The sequence below is a fragment of the Sphaerodactylus townsendi genome, linkage group LG07 (genome assembly GCF_021028975.2).
Source record: "Sphaerodactylus townsendi isolate TG3544 linkage group LG07, MPM_Stown_v2.3, whole genome shotgun sequence".
Classification (NCBI taxonomy): Eukaryota; Metazoa; Chordata; class Lepidosauria; order Squamata; family Sphaerodactylidae; genus Sphaerodactylus; species Sphaerodactylus townsendi.
This window is the reverse complement of record NC_059431.1, coordinates 98648213-98665087: the sequence shown is the minus strand read 5'-3', so window position 1 is coordinate 98665087 and position 16875 is coordinate 98648213. Positions and strand designations below refer to the sequence as shown.

Genomic DNA, 16875 nt, shown 5'->3' with positions numbered 1-16875 from the left:
CTTAGAAGAAAAAGGCAAACTCCAGTTTGCGTTTAGTAAAAGAGAGCTGTGGTGAATATGGGTGAGGAAGTGGGTAAGTGGTGGTTGGATGTGAGGGAGGGCAGAGTGAGGTGTGTGAGGATGAGCTGGATGTGTGTTGTGTGGTAGCAGTGAGTGAGGCACAGAGAGTGAAAGTTACCTGCGTGTGAGGAGGGGAACCCCACCTGACGTCTCACACGGCAAAGTGTGTATGTGTTTCACTTCCACTCGTATTACCTAACAGCATTACCTATTTACTGTTTTCACTGCTCATCTCTGCCCATCTGCACGAACATTCTAAGCCCTCAGGCCACAGACAGACAGGCTGCACGAACATTCTAAGGGTGACAGTTAAACACAGCCAGCTTCAGGGCCTGGTGCGCCAGGAAAAAGACGTTTTACCTGGCTCAGGTATGGACTTTCGGCGATTTGAAGGTCCCATTACCTGCCCGCAACAGGGAGGAACGTCATGTGAAAATTTGGGGGCGATCCATCCAGCCGTTTTGGCGTTAGGGAGTGACTAACAAAGTCACTGTTTGCTTTTTATATATATAGATTGTCTAAGAGATAGAATGTTCGATGACAAACCCCCAGCCAATAGGCACGTAACATTCCATCCTGTCCCTGTCCACCTTCCCGCCCCCCACCAACCCAGGAGCCTGCCCCAAACAACAAACTGGCCGCCCCAAACAAACAGCAGGAACTACCTCACAAAGATAATGAGCACCAGCCTCAGGTAAGTCCAGCTGGGGCAGGGCCTGGGGCCGTCCCCCTTCATCCCTTCCTCCCCCCTGTCTAGAGCACTTTTTATTTTAATTTAAAATGGGCCTTAGTGCTAGTTTTAAATAAAGCTTGTAAAAGCAATAGTTTTATATTGCACTCAAACTTGGGGAGGCAAACATTAAAATTCGGGGGGAAATCTTCCAAATAAACACAAATCCTCCAAACAAACTCCAAATAAGCACTGTCTTAGCTCTGCTTCACTGGATAACAACTTAAAGGCCTTATCTGGCCACTATCTAACATTAACCATTGTTGAATCAGGTTCTCTCATGCTTCGTTTTATTACTTTGAATACTCTGAAATGGCAAGTTAAGGGAGGTGGGATCAAGTTAACTTTGATCCCACTGTTTGAAAAACTTACTCTGTAAACTATTAAGTGCTGTCTTCTGCATCTGTTACTGGATTCTTAGTCAACCATTATTTCCTGGACATTCATCCAAAGTAAACTAAGATCCCCAACACACACAACCACAAGTACAAAACAAACTTTCAGACTTCTGCAAGTTCAGAGAGGAACCTTACGTCTTATCTCTGGAATTTTGTCACTCTGTTCCGGCAGCGCTAATAGAGGTTTAACTGACAATACATACCAGTCATATAGAAGCTGGTAAAGTTATGTCATGCTACCTAAAGCTCACTCACCTGTACCACCCAAACCTGTGTGGTTTTTTGGAGAGCTGGTGGAATCATCTCTTTTTGGGGACTTCAGAACAAAATGTATCCATTCATTGGAAAAGGGGGATACACAAAATGGGCAATATTGTGGAAGAGTCCCTCAACTAAAGCTTGGAAGTTTTAAGAAGAATATATCCACAAAGTTATTTTGAGGCATAACTCTACAGTTAGCCAAGCAGAGCCCAAATAAATGAACGCATATTCCCTTTGGGAGAGGCTCTAATATGTAAACAAAAAGAATACTACTGGATGAAAGCTGTTGAAGATGTTATAAAACAAGGCACATTCTGGTGTGAGAGAAAAACTTTTTTAAAAAATTTGCTCCTGTATGAAGATTTTCAGAAATATTTTTGTTGTCATGGATATTCTACTTACTTTCTAGCTATGAGCATTCAAACACATGCCAAGAAAAATTGCCTTAGCCACCATGTTTTTTAAAAAACAGTCCTACTATACAAGTATCAACATATTTAATTCTAAACATGGCCCCACCTATGGATACTTAAATCTGTGAACTGGGGTTACATAGAGCGAAACCAAATATTTCTACAAATTGTCCCCCAGCCCCAAGGCTTGCAAGAAAATTTAAAAATTGTTAAAAAGAAATACTAACAATATTCTTTTAAACTTCTTGATTTAGCTATTCCGGTCTTCCAGATATGTGGCTTTATGTTCCAGTGTGGATTAAATGGTTTCCAAAGCAGCTATCGGCCTCAGGCACTCAGATACCTTCCTCTCTTCTATCTGAATTTCCTCTCCCTGTCACACACATACTTCCCTCAGTGGTCTTAATTACGATTTAACATTACATCTGCAGGAGTCTGCCAAGCCGGAGTGCTGTAATGGGCATAGAGTGCAAGATTAAGATCCAGAAAACATGGGCTTAAGTCCCCTGGTCACCGAAAGTCTCTGGGTAACCTTGGAGCAGTTGTTCTATCTCTCAGTCTAACCTACTTCACAGAGTTGCTGTTGTGAGCATAAAAATGCAGAAGGAGGAGAGAATAGTATAAGTTTCTTTGGGCCCCCACAGAGGAGAACAGCAGGGTGTAGCTGACTGACAGAATAAATAAAATAACTACGGTTTGAAACGTTATTCCAGACTGCTTTTAGAACTGGTAAAGATACAACACAGCAGCAGCTTGTGTGGTGGGACACAGGGCGGATTCCAATTCCCACCATCAAGCCCTGCAAAAGGAGTGGGGGGATGAAGTGCCCTCACCAGAAGGTGCCAAGAGTGGGCAACAAGATGCCAGAGCCATGGCTATAGCAACATGTAGGCCACTGAACGGGTAAAAGAACCCAGCATGAGTACTGTTTGCACCATGATCCATTTAGTAGCTGATCACCTGTAAGGTGCCACAGCCTCAGTATCTGTGTCATCAATTCCTGATGTCCTCTAATAACAGCACAACATCACCCACCCCATTCAGTAGCACCGGATGATGGGAGAAGGACTCCTCCCTAAGTCATGGCTCAGTGTTAGAGCATTTGCTGAGCATTCAGAAGGTCCCAGGTTCAATCCCTGGCAGCTCCAGTGGCAGTAGGTCATATGAAAGATCCCTGGAGAGCAGCTGCCAGTCTGAGCAGACAATAGCGACCTTAATGGATTAATGGTCAGATTCAGTAGAAAGCGGCTTCATGTGTTCAAACCATGGTTAAGGCCAGAAAGGAAGGGAGAGGATTTGCATCGGAGATGGGGAAGCAGATAACGTGAGACCAAACAGCTAGCACTTGCGTTGCAAATCATTATTTGCAGGGAGCCAACAGTACATCAAAGAAGAAAGCGTCCCCATTTTTTTAAAGCCACAAACAACTCTCTCCGAGGAGTATCTATCAGTCCTATTACACGTTCCTTTTGACTTCTGTTAAGCCAAGGATGGACGAAAATTGTGTGCTCCGCTAACTTTCCCCCCCTTCCCCGGTATCTTCCCTTATGTGTCCACAATTCTCATGGACGTTCTCCTCTATCTGGTCTTAAACACGTACAAACATACACATACAGCTTGAAAGAGATTCCTACTGTGCAAGTGTTGTATATGGGGTTCCCAAGCTCATTAAATTACTAAATAAGGCAACCACACAGTCATCAGAATCCCATTATGAATCTCCCGTTAAGCATTTTCAGTTCCCAGGTGTTATCTCCTACAAATCCTCATACTACGTTCCTTACCAGAGGGTTGGCTGCCTTGGCAAATGTTAATTGCAGCCAGGCATCTGAAAAACAAAATAAAAACACTGTGCTCTCTCTTCACTATTTTACAATACAAAACACACCAAAGAAATCAGCCACACCCCAGTGAACTATGAGATGCTACAAAGAACAAAGTAGGATTGCAGACCCCTTTCTGGCTTTAAAAAGGGCTTGGACAGATTTATGGAGGAGAAGTCGATCTATGGCTACCAGTCTTGATCTGCCTTGATCTCAGATTGCAAATGCCTTAGCAGACCAGGTGCTTGGGAGCAGCAGCAGCAGAAGGCCATTGCTTTCACTTCCTGCATGTGAGCTCCCAAAGGCACCTGGTGGGCCACTGCGAGCAGCAGAGTGCTGGACTAGATGGACTCTGGTCTGATCCAGCAGGCCAGTTCTTATGTTCTAATGTTCTTATGTTCGTTTCACTAGCTATGGTGACAGCCCAACACAAAGACATTTCCCACAACTCATATCCCTGTCAGGAAAAGCCTCACCTGCTGTCTCTCTGTGTATCAGGTTACTGCTGATAAGGAGGTCTCACAAATACTGTTAATTCCCTACCAACCAACCTACCCCCCACAAAATCACAATTCCACCCATATCTATGTTAGTAGTTTGGGGGCATGTTAATAGCCTGGGGGAAATGGTTTAACACTTTTTGCATACCTGTTGGCCTTGAGGTGATACCCATCCCAAGCAAGCAGCTATTTACAAGCCTGTGATCCAAGTAAAACAGGTCATGCTGGTGTACAACAATAAAAAAGGTGTTCATGTTAGGATGAAAGGACCCTGTTTCTGAACTTTCAGGATAAATTAAGTCATGCAGGTCAACATGGGTGTCTTTGTACATACTATCACCCATGAAATGAATCAATAATTCAAGTAAACCCTGAATGTATGATTGTAACAAGGGCAGGGGTAATTAATACATTCTGCTATCATACATCCAAACCTTCCACCAAATGAAAGCCAGTTTGCTGTAGTGGCTACTTTGTAAGAATATGATCTTGGCCGCCCACGTTCAAAGAAAGCTTGTTGGGCGACATCAGGCCAGTCACACACTCTCAGCTGAACCTACCTCACAGGGTTGTTGTGTGGATAAAGAAGGGAAAGAGGAGGCAATGCAAGCTACTGGGGAGAAAGGAGGGGTATACATGAAATAAATAGGTAATAAATAAACTGACTTATTTTGACACAGTGCTGGTTTCTGCACAGCACACTTAAAATTTATGCAATGTGTTATTAATAAACCCAGTTTCCTATGTTTGCTTTTGCATTGGAGCTATCACCCCACCAGGAAGTGACTGCAAACAGTCCAGGTTGCTGTGGCTCCTTTGGTTTCTCCCAAAAGATTGCTAGTTTAGCAATTTTTGTAAAAACTGGGTTGAAAAAAATAGAATGGGCTGAACCCATTTTGCGGAAGAGTCCTGTGCGGAGTTTCCCCCCAAAACAGAATAGTTTCTTCAGCCCGTTATAGTTGGGCTGTGTGGAAACCACCAGCATTGACCATTTTGGTTTGTTGTGGTATACCCTAAAATGGTGGCTGACACCACAGACAGGCAGCAGGGAGAGGAAATAAACAGTGACAGCACAGGGAAGGTGTGAATGGAAGCCAAGGAAGGAGAAAGAGGTGGAAATGGAGTGGGCACAAGGGGGAAATACAATTCCTCCTCTCTGGCATGTTCACTCTTTTACCAAATGACATGGTCGATTATCTTAAAGCAGGGAAGTGAAAAGAGGACACAGGTAGACAAATTAGGGATTTCAGTTTATTCAGAAAATGTTGGGGGTATATAAAAGCACAAAAGCCTTCCTCGCTCCCTCCCCCCCCCCCATCCCAAATGCAGTGTTGAGAGCAGTCAGTTAAAGAGTTGGGAGGGAGATGGGTAAAATGCCTTGCTCTGGCACCTAAGAACAAATGATTATCCACGGGGAAAAGAGCTAGGGTGGATGTGATGCATCTATTCATCATTACAATTCCTCGGGGACCTCCAACATATAAATACAGATACTATGTAGTATGGTGATTACAGTGTCAAACTAGGGTCTGGGAGATCCAGGTTACATTCCCTGCTCAGCAATGAAGGTTGGCTTTTAGGCCAGTCTCTCAGTGAATCCTGTGAGATTGTGTGGTTAAACATGGATGGGAGAATTGTGTATACAGCCCTGAGCTCCTTGGAGAAAAAGCTAGGAAAAAATGTGTGTGTGTGTGTGTGTGTGTGTGTGTGTGTGTGAGAGAGAGAGAGAGAGAGAGAGAGAGAGAGAGAGAGAGAGAGAGCAAGAGAGAACCAGAGAGAGGGAGAGAGAGGGACAGACAGACAGACAGACAGACAGAGAGGAATACTAGGGAAGTTAAAGAAAATCCACTGCACAGTACAAAAGCAATTCCCTGGGGAATGAAATCTACATCCCAAAGGCTGTAATAAAGGAGCTGATGACAGACTGTAAAGAGATATCTTGTGTGCTATTCGACAAGCATTAGCCCTGAGTCCAGAACCATCTTTATGAATTATCCTGAAGGAGAAGCAGAGAGTACTGTTTTGCAAACTACAGGAAGTTGGAAGGGACTGCAAACAGTCAGGATGTTTACCCGATTCCTTAGAGAGTTTGCAACTCCCAACTTTCCAAAGTCATCTCAATCAACCGAAATTCCAGAAAGCAGCCATTTTAGCCTGTTCAAACAAAATTAAACAGGCCGTCCAGGAGCTCCTCAAAGACATTTAGTCCAGCATAAGCTTTCATGAGTCAGGGTTCATTTTACCACATATATGTCATGTATGCCACAAATATGAGAGACAGTGTGGTGCAGTGGTTAAGCTATTGGACTAAGGCCTGGGAACCCCATGTTAAAATCGCCACTTGTGCCATGGAAGCTTGCTGGGCCAGTCACACACTCTCAGCCCTGATTCTGGCTAGTGTTTGGATGGGTGGCCTCCAATGAAGTCCAGGATCCTGAGGTGGACGCAGGCAATAGCAAACCATCTCTGAAAGTCTCTGGCCTTGAAAACCCTGTGGGGGTCACCAAACAAACATAAATGGGTAAACTTACACCTGGCATCTGATGAAGTGAGCTACAATTCATGAAAGTTTACATAGGGATAAATATTGTTACAGCCCAATCCTGACTGGGCCAGTAGGCGAGGATGATGCCACTCCGGCACCACCCCTCTCCCGCCAAAGGGCAAGAAGCCCCCAAAGTTAAAAACAAACATTCTGGAATCCCCCATAGAGGACAGCAGAGATACGCCACAGAAAATGTGGTGTATCTCAGAGGTCGGCTCTGCTAGTGCAAGGGAGCTGGACAGGCAGTAGAAGCTGGCAAAGGTCAGCTCCACCCCCGGCCCACACCAGAATGCTGGCATAGCATTTTAGCCGGCAGGCCTGGAGGAGTGCAACAGCCACCCGCCAGGATTAAGTGATTCCCCCTGCCAGCACTTCTGGGCACCCCCGACAGCACCAGCTACAGGGGGGTACCCCCCCCCCCCAATTGGGCTGTTAGTCACTTAAGGGATTGCTGGGCTAATCTCAATGAACCATCTTGCTCAATCAGAAGGCTGGCAAAAAAGAAACAAACTGAAAATTTTAATTAGACCAGAGAAAAGTTGTCCCAAATCACAGGTATAAGACCTTGGGAAAGAAAACAACAACTATGGCAGCCAATGGGCTGGAGAAAAAAAAGTGCCCTGTTTTAAGTGTGGAAATGGGCAAATGAAGCTTTTCATGGCATAAAGGCAAATAATATCATCGTCTGGTAAACATCTCACAAACCCTCTCTTAAAGGGACATGGCACCTTTTTCTCTAGGCAGTTGGTAAGGCTAAAACAAAGGCAAGACAGCAGCACATAAGCAAAAAGATTTAAAAGCAGTTTCACCCAAGGCTACGTTTAGAGTAAATTCAGCTCTATACACCACAGTGGAAGAATGTCAGCAACAAAAATGATTTATGAAGGTCTTGAAGGGAATGCCCATAGTAACAAACAACTGCGACACAGCCTGAAAAGGGATAAACTGATAGTTCAAATATTTAAAAGAGACCTCAAAGAAGGGGAATTCAGCAAGAGGTGGCGGGGGGAGGGGCAAATGTTTTGAAGGCCTTTAGGCCCACCAGTTGGTCCCTGAGTAAGAATTGGCAAGGAAAGAACACATTTATGCAAACTAGTTCTCCCAGAGAACAAATATCTAACGACTCTGATCCTATACATATTTACCTGGAGAAACACCCCTGAAAACAGTGGGCTGCTGAGCAAACATGCACAGAAGGGGGTTGCAGAATGGGGAGATGTCAGCAATGTGAACTTTTATTAGTTAATATTTGTCAGTGAGTCATTAGCAAGACTGAGAGACACAGAGAAAGGTTTACATTGAACAGCAGAATGAACTCGCCAGGATGGTTCAGCCCTAGAACTGTTGCCTAGGAAGACTGTAGAAGCTCCTTCTGTGAGGAGACGGTTTTTTGGTATATTTTTTCAAATCCAGTCCTCCAAGGAGCTTAGAGCGGTTTTCCATCTTTCTAGCCTCACAATAACTCTGTGAGGTAGAACAGGAGAAACATCCAATGGTCCAAGCTTATCCAGTGAGTGGAGTGAAACATTTGAATCCTGGGTCCCAATCCATACATGAAATGGTATACTACTATACTTCTGACCAAGCTTTGTTTTGCCTAGCCTGGTTTCCAGCCCAGGCCCACACTGTCCATCGGGCATCTCCTTGGAAGATGGTTTATCAGTCTCACAGTCTCCTCTGGGCTCTCGCTGCCATGGGGGTGGAAAATGCCACCAGGTCGGGGTTATGGTGACCTCATAGGGTTTTCAAGGCAAGAGATGTTCAGAGGTGGTTTGCCATGGCTTGCCTCTGCATAGCAACCCTGAACTTCCTCAGTGGTAACCCATCCAAATCCAAACCAGGGCTGACCTTGCTTAGTGGCTAAGACAAGGAAAGGCAAGTCTGGGCTATCCAGATCAGACTCACTACCCTACTCACCGGTATACAAGTTTTATTAATGCAGCATTAAGATGTAAGTGCACCTCAGCTCAAATACTATATTCACAACTGCAAAAGCTAACTTATTTCTAAGCTGTACTCATCAAGGATTCACATCATTAGGGTTTCACACATGCCTACAATGGTTATAAGTAGTAAGCTGCCGTTTTTATCAAGGGAATTTGGCACTGCTCAGTTCATCCCTGCCACCACCCCAGGGCTCTTGTCGGAAGGCAGAACAAGATCTCATAAAAGACAAAAAAACTGCTCCCTGCTCCATATAAAGTCCATAAACACACAACATTAGAGATCTCTAACACTGTTGGACCATTGGGTATTCTCTGAATTTTGAGAACAGATATTGGGTAATAAAACAAAATGACTGTCATGGGGGTGGGGGTAGGGACAATCATAAAATGTTGGGAGCTTTTCACAGGGGAGGCAGCTATTTCCAAATGAATGCTTTCTCTCCCGCACGCTTCTGGGGAGCCTCCTATTCTGAGGAAGAGCCAGACCTGCTCTTAGCTTTGTTTGAAGAAGCAGGAGCAAGTGGGCACCAGGACATATATCAGTATGCGCCCATGGGCACTGTGTTCGTAACTGGCACCCCATATGATGTCAGGGCACTGTTTGTTTTTCTTCCTCTGTCTCTCACATTAACAAGCACACGAGTCTTAGAAATGTCTCATTCCGCACATGCAGAATAATGCACTTTCAAACTGCTTTCAGTGCTCTTTGAAGCTGTGCGGAATAGCAAAATCCACTTTTGCGTGTGCGGAAGGGGCCAATGTTTCTAATAAATATTTTCATGCAATTTTGAAGGCTATCTTTTTAGATGAGCTTATTGTTTTAGCTTTAGCTTAATAATAATTTTGGAGGTCATAAATCAGTCTGGAGCTTTTTTTCTCTCAAACATGTTTCATATATAAGCTTTTCAGCTCAAGACCAGTCTTTGCCTTATCTAGAACTCAAATGAGACTAATCTTTAGCGGTATAACTAATAAAGCGTATATTAAATAATAATTGTCAATCTGTCTTCTTTTATATAAGGGGAGCCCTCTGTCAATCAGCACAAATATTAGGTGCTATCAGTCTCCTTGGAAATTGTAAGAATGGCCTTGGGGATGACAAAAGACAAGCACAGTGAAATCAGTGAACCTGACTCACAGAACAATCAAAATGCGGCTCTGTGTTGTTTGGGTGAAGTGAAAGTTGTGTGCTTCCGCTGCAGAAAAAAGTCCCGATACTAAAATGGCTGCAGCGCATAAAATCAGTTGTATTTCTGGAGTCCCTTTGGCTATTACATCAATTTTAACTGCACTCTGTTCAGTGACCCGTGATGATTCTCCCCCAGTAATTGGTTTTTTGAGATTCAGACCACCTGATTTTTCCAAAATGGCCACCACAGGGATATACACCTGTACCTGGAATCCCCTGCGCTATCACAGTGGTTTTAACTGTATTCTGCTTGAGGTCATCTAGAGATTCTTCCCCACCTATTGGTTTTTCAAAATTCAAACATCCCTATTTTATCATTTTTTTCCTGGTGCCCTAAGATAGCTACCTCCTTTTTTCAAAGTTCAGGAAGCATCTGTGGATTCATTCTCAATTGAGCTTCTTTCTTTCAGCGAGACAGTGTTTAGATTGGATTTAGAGTTTCACAGAACATTCACGTAGCGCCAATCCCTTTTCTCCCCCTAAAATCTACCGTCCTTACTGCACATCTCTTCCAGCAAACCTGCAAATAATTTGTCAACATTTTATATTATTTATGATCACCCTTTCTCACAGGGGCTCAAGGTGGATTTCAGAATGAGTCAATACAATCAACCAAATGGGACATTCAGTAACCAAAGCATTAGGATTTTAGAAGTCTGGAACCACCAGATGAAATCAAGCATAGCATAAATATTCACCTGTTACATTAAACAATGCAGAAATTACATAACAAGATCTGGCTTACAAGAACTTATATGGGGCAATATCAGTGGCATCAGTGGCAAAATAGCGCCCAGGAACTGCCCCCCCCCGTGCCCCCCTGCTTACCTTAGTTCAGATGGCTGCTCTTTGCAGCCGGTTGAACTCCAGACTGCTGAGCTGCCCCCCTCCCCGCGCCCCCCCCCCACTTACCTTACTTCAACAGGCTGTTCTTTGCAGCCGGCTGAACTCCAGGCTGCTCCAGGCTTCTGCCCAGCCTGGCGTGGTGGGGAAAGGGGGAGCAATTTTCTGCCCCTCGCGTGACCCCAACGGAATGCGCCCAGGGGCGGCTATGCCACTGGGCAAAATAGACCACATCACAATCATTTGCCCAAGTAAATTTGCACAGAAAAGACCTCTTGAATACTTCACTTCTGCATTCTGTGGAAGGCCAGGGGGAGTGGGAGCTTTCCTGACCTCCTCAGACAGGACATTCCACAAAGCAGATGCCACAACGCAGAAAGCATGTGTACCATCCTTGTGGATTCTGTTCATTTGCAGATTGGCTCTAAGACAACAATAGAAATTGCACTCAATGGCTTACTCTCAAATTGTCTTAAAGCGACATTGCCAATTCCACGTAGGAACATAGCTCCAAATATTCTTGTAGTGTCTCAATATGGTGTCACAGCCAAGAATGTATCGTTGTATTTGAGAGGTCATTGCTTTTATCCTCCTGCCCCCAGTTGGATTATGCAGCGTTTGCAGGTGAGCATAAGAAGAAAGGCAGTCCTGCAAATAGTGGCCCAAGACCACGTAGGGCTTTGCATGTGATAATCAATACCTTAAACAAATAGGCAGCCAATGGAGAATCTGCAGAATGGGGGCAAAAAGCACACTCCATCCAGTTCTCTCTAATAGTCGAGTCACGGCATTCTGGAGCAGTTGGGAGTTTCTGAGTTGATTTTAAGGGAGAACAATGTACACAGTGCATTACAATAGCCTAGATATTACTGTGGCTTGGATCCAGGTTGCCAAGTAGGTTATATCAAGGTATGGGGCCATCTTACGGGCTAGCTAAATTGGTAGAAAACCCTTTTTGCAGCTGTATAAACTTGCTTGTCCAGTAATAAGCCTGGTGCCAACATAAAGGGCAGGAGATTCCTCATTGAGGCGGCTCAAGTTCAATAAATTCAATATAGTAATTCATTTCCATTCTGGTGTAGAAGCGATTTGGAGGTGATCAGTGGGAAAGCATGTATACAAATGAATCAAGCAAGCTTGCATGCCAAAGGAATAACGTACCTCAACTAGTGAAAGAGCGAACAAGTCTGAATTTCACTTCCACAGGCAATCCTTCCCATACTGCCTGTTCATCATGAATAAACATTCTCATATTGTCCACATTCCAGGTTGACTATTTCACGTAACAAGTATACTTAAGCATTACAATGCAGAACTGAAAACATAATTCTGATACAGCACCAAATATTTACGTGTCTTGGAAGCACTATTTCCACATTGTCACTGCCAAACTTTATATCAGAAATTTTTTGGGGGGGGGGGTAATTTTGGGTGTGGCTTACATAGGAGGGGTTCCACTGTGGGCACTTTCGGAGAACAGGCAGTGGACACCACAACAAAATGGTGGCCATGGCAGGGAAAATCTATCAACAAAAAGACTGCCTTAGAGATGTTGGGCAGTTCCAACCTAAATGTTCTCCTACAATGCAGACAACGGCCCATTCCACACAAGTCACCTAAAACGCTTGCAGAACATTTTTAATCCCCCTCTTTACCATGATGTTTGTCTGCATGCACCTCCACCAAATGTTTCATGGCTCCTGTGAGGGTTTTTTCCTCCTTTTTTGGGGGGGGGGATATTTGTAGAAACAATGCTTCATAATCTTAGATCTGCTGTAATGATTGCATGTTTACTCATGAGTAAATTTACCTACAGGTAAGACAAACTGTAGGAAGAAAATCGTTTCAGGTAATCATGGATGTACTTGCAAGTAAATTACCTTCACATAAGAGAAAATGCGAAAGGGAGAGAGGAGTGAGAAAAAAGCCCAAAATGACAGAAAATAAAGAGACAAGGGCAAAAGATCAGCTCAGGGACGGGGGGAAATGGCGCTGATAAGGAAGCTGAGCTAGGACAAAGGCATGGAATATGGAAGTGGGAAAGATAGAATGTTTTAAAAATGACCGCACAGCAAGAGGAGATGGCTTGAAAACATTTCAAACAAAAGAATAGCTATAAAACAGGTTTTAAAAAAACCTTTTCAGGCTGGAAATGAAAGTTTCAAAAACCAAAGGGGGGGAATAAACAGTACAGAACTCCACAGAGGATACATTTCATTTCCTGCGTGGAAATGTTTTAAAACAGCTCATAGTTTCCAAATGAGTGGTGCTACCTAAGCTCTTCTGAAGTACCTTCTGCCTCAATGAAGTAGAGGAAAGACAAATTGGTCTCTGCTTTGGGGAAGAAGAACATGGTGTCACACTGGGAATCACTGGTACAAACAGTCTTTTTGCTTATCTTTATTGACTGAAGGCTGATTCACATGTTACAACGTCCTCCTGTCAACCACATGCTCACCATTAGACTTTTAGTCAGGCACACACTGGGAGTTCCACGCTCACAAGTTAATTCCCAGGCACGCATTGAGTAACAATGCTTAAGCCCTTCCCCGTAAAATTTCCTCACTTAAACCAGGGGATTTGCTATTTGCCCCATTGGTAAAACTGAGACATAACCATCAGGGGTTTCCCCAGCAGGGTGAACAGAAGTTTCCTGAGACCATTTCAGGTTGGGGGGGGGGGGGGGGGCATACCTGGAAATTAAGATCCAAGCGCAGAACTTCCAGCACACAAAAAGTCCTCATGGTTTGAACCTGGGGAACAGCGAGCCTTTTGTAAGGCGTGAGGCAGCCCTGAGAGAACCCAGCAACAAATCTCCAATGAAGAATTGAACTGGCCAAAACACAGATCAAACCTGAATTTTGTAGGGTTGGAAAGAGCCTGAAAACTAGCTGGTATAAAGCTCCCTATCCATACATGGTGTTCCTCACTGATCCGCATGATTCTAGTACAGTGCAAGTGGAAAACAGGGGGAAGAACGAAATGGAATCAATGGTACCTTCCCTTTATCTTTTGGCTTCTCCCCCCACTGCCTGATTGATGCTGGGGAAGTTAGAAGGACGACTACTTAGGAATGTCCCCGGCTTCTAGGCACCATAAATGTGTTCTCTGAGACAAACATACAGCGGGGCTAAAACCACTGGAAGCAAGGCGAACCCTACTTACCACCAAAGTTAAGCATGAGAATATTGCCACAATACCTCATCGCGCAATTTCACCTGACAGAATACCCCACGGTAGACTATCCCCTCAGCTACTGCCAGACCCCACAACAATTGAATCCAGAAACCATTAAAAACCTTCTCTTTCAATCCAATTAACAAAGTAATTATGATTCTATATCACCGACCGCCCCAAAGAGTACCACATCTCTCAGTGGCTACACTACAAGGCTGGATTATGCGAGCTCTCTGTGTGTGTGGTTTAAGAATGCTGTGGCGTCTGGGAAAGATTTGAACCGCAGCAGGATAGCTGTGTTAATTTGCTGCGGCAAAAATAAAAAAGTAACTTTTTTTCAGTCTAGCCTAAACTTTTTACAAACTAGAGCTTACCACTTCAAATGCACAACGCAGGTCCTCAGTTAGTTGTAAAGGGTGAAAGGGATGTAAAATGCAGGTTGCCTGCAGTGTGACATTATTACATTAAATTCAAATTAAAAAAATACAGAGACTACTCACAGAAGCAAAAGTTTTCATTATAATACCTACAGAAGCTGAATACGAAAGGTTTGCTCCCTATTGTTTTTTAAATATATTTAAACAAGAAAATTTTTAAACAAGAAAACATTTCAAACACAATGCATTTTCCAAACTGCAATTACTACCTGATTAGTCCTTTTACCAAGATGAGGAACATACAAGAATTAGTACAGAAAAAACTATCATTTTATAAAAAGAAACCCATTTACCTTAGAGGAAGATTGATTTTATTTCTTTAACAGAAGACTATGGTGCCAACAGATAGGCAGAACAATTCAGTATAGGGGAAAATGTTTTCCTTTAAAGAAGAATTTTTTGGTTTCCACCAGAATCAATGGGCACAAGGAATTTTTGCCCAGAAAACCCACAATAGTCATTTTTTATTCCAGCTTACTAAAGTACACTCTTGCTAACCTTGGTTTTTGTGCTACATCTTTCAAAACTGCATCTCCCTGCGCCTCAAAGGACCCATATAGTTCTCCGTTCTTTTGTCAAGTCACAAGAGGAAAAGTGTGTCTCCAAATTGCCTTCAACTTTGTGTTGTGCTGGAATTAACGTTTACTACCTTGCCAAAAAAAAAAAAGTTAAAATGTACCACATTCTTGCAACCAGGGCCATAAATAAGAATATTGTCCATCTTATAAATTCAGGGCTGCCCACCCCATTCTTTTTACATCAAGCTTCCCTAAAGAGCCTCAGAGATTTTGTTTGTTTGTTTGTTTTATGCCGTAAAGTTTGACGTCCCATCTGAAAAATCCCACGACTTCCCAACACCGCGGCGAGATTGAGCGCAAAACAGATCGACGGGTTAATCTGGAAAGGGGGAAACCCATATTCGCATGGCTGCGGTGCTGGTGCGAAGCGCCGCGCAGATGGCGCAGCCGGCGGGTGGGTCTGGACAGACCCGCAAAGGGTCTCCGGAGCGCACGCCGGTCCCTTCCACACTTGGCGCGGCGGGGAGCGGGTGATCGTTGCCCCGCAAACTTTTGCAAAACGCCCGCGCGCAACTTTTCCCCAGCGGTGCAGGCTGCTCCAAGTTCTTTCCCGAAGCCCCCGAAATGTTGAACTCCTCGGAGAAGAAGTGCGCACCAGACGTGATTAAACTGAACTGCCTGTCTTGGAAAGGCTACTCGAGTGGCCGATTTGGCCGAATACGCGCAACAACCTGGGAAGAGACCCTCGGCTTTGTCGGCAGGTGCGCTTGTTTGCTTCTCCTGCCTGACCCCCCCCCCGACCCCCCCCAGGAGCCCCGAACTTTTGCAACAAGTCCGGCCGCGCGCCGTCCCCGTCCCCCCCCGCGCCGCCCCGAGCCCTTCCTTTCGTTTTCCCAGCCTTGCGCGACGCCAGCCCAGCGTCCGAGGCGCCGGAGGCGAGGCAGGGCAGGCGGTTCCGAGCGGCCCGCCCCTGCGCCACCTCTCCGGACTCCCCGGTGGACCGAGCGCCCGGAGAGACGCGCGCAAAAGAGGGCGCACCCGGGGAGGCGGCGGCGCTGGGCAGGTACCTCTTCCTCCTGCAGGTTGGGCTCGGCCGGGCTGGGCTCCGGGTCGCTTTTGGCGCTGTTCATGGTCGCCCTCGGCCGGAGCCAGGCGGCCGCCCCTCGGCTCTGCGGCCCCTCGGCGGTGTGTCTGGGCTGGCGGCGGAGGTGGCGGCGGGCCGGGCAGGGGAGGCGCGGAGAGGCGAGCCGGAGGGCCGGGCGCGCATGCAGCAGCGGGGGGCTCTGCTCGGAGCGGCCAGAGGGGCAACCAGCCCGGCAGCGGTTTGGCCTCAGCCTGCGAGCGGTCGGGGTGGGGGGGAGGGAGCGGCCAGGCCCGCCTGCGCGCTGGCCTCTGGTTGGCGGGGAAGGCGACTCCCTTGCCTGCGCCCGCAGCTTGGGACGACGCGGGAGGCAGAGGAGGGGACGCCCCCCGGAAGCCCCCGGGCGCCGGCACGTGAAGGGGCGGGCGCCTTGGCAAGGAGGCGCCTCCAGGGCGAGTCGCTCCCAAGGCTGCTGGAGTCGGAGAGGGGTACCCAGGCTCCCGGGACGTGCTTTGGGTGGCGCTAAAGGTGGCATCAGGCGTTCAGCGGCCCCTGTTGGGTCCCCCCCCCCTTCCAGTCGCCGAAAGTCTGTCGGCACCTGTTGGACAAGAGCTCGGTTGAAACTTCCATGTGCAGGAGCACTCTGCCTTGAAGTGCCAAAGCCGGGGATCGGCCATGTGGGGAATGGCTGCCCCCACCTTAGCCTGCTTGAAGGTTTCCCAGAGGAAGGCTGCCCAAGACAAATCTCTAGCAGGTCCAGAAAAGCAGTTCTTGGATGATCCCACTTTTCAGAGAACAAAAGGCACTATGCACTCATATCCTTCCCTTTCCCTCCAGGATGCTCAGCGTGGTAGACATTAGTTCTCCATTTTATCTGTACAACAGGCTAAGCTAAGAAAGAATGGTAAGCTCCATGACAAAGTGGGGATTTAAACCCAGGTCTCCCAAAGCCTA

The 16875-nt window shown here is 45.9% G+C and overlaps 1 protein-coding gene across 1 annotated transcript in view; it reads right to left on the bottom strand.

The window, feature by feature from the left end:
• The window catches only part of RBPMS (RNA binding protein, mRNA processing factor), a 76450-nt gene extending 59994 nt beyond the window's left edge, over nt 1–16456 (bottom strand). Inside the window, exon 1 of the mRNA XM_048504410.1 lies at nt 15908–16456. Coding sequence (XP_048360367.1) covers nt 15908–16456 — 549 coding nt within the window. The remainder of the gene's footprint in view (nt 1–15907) is intronic.
• Nucleotides 16457–16875: the final 419 nt, after the last annotated feature.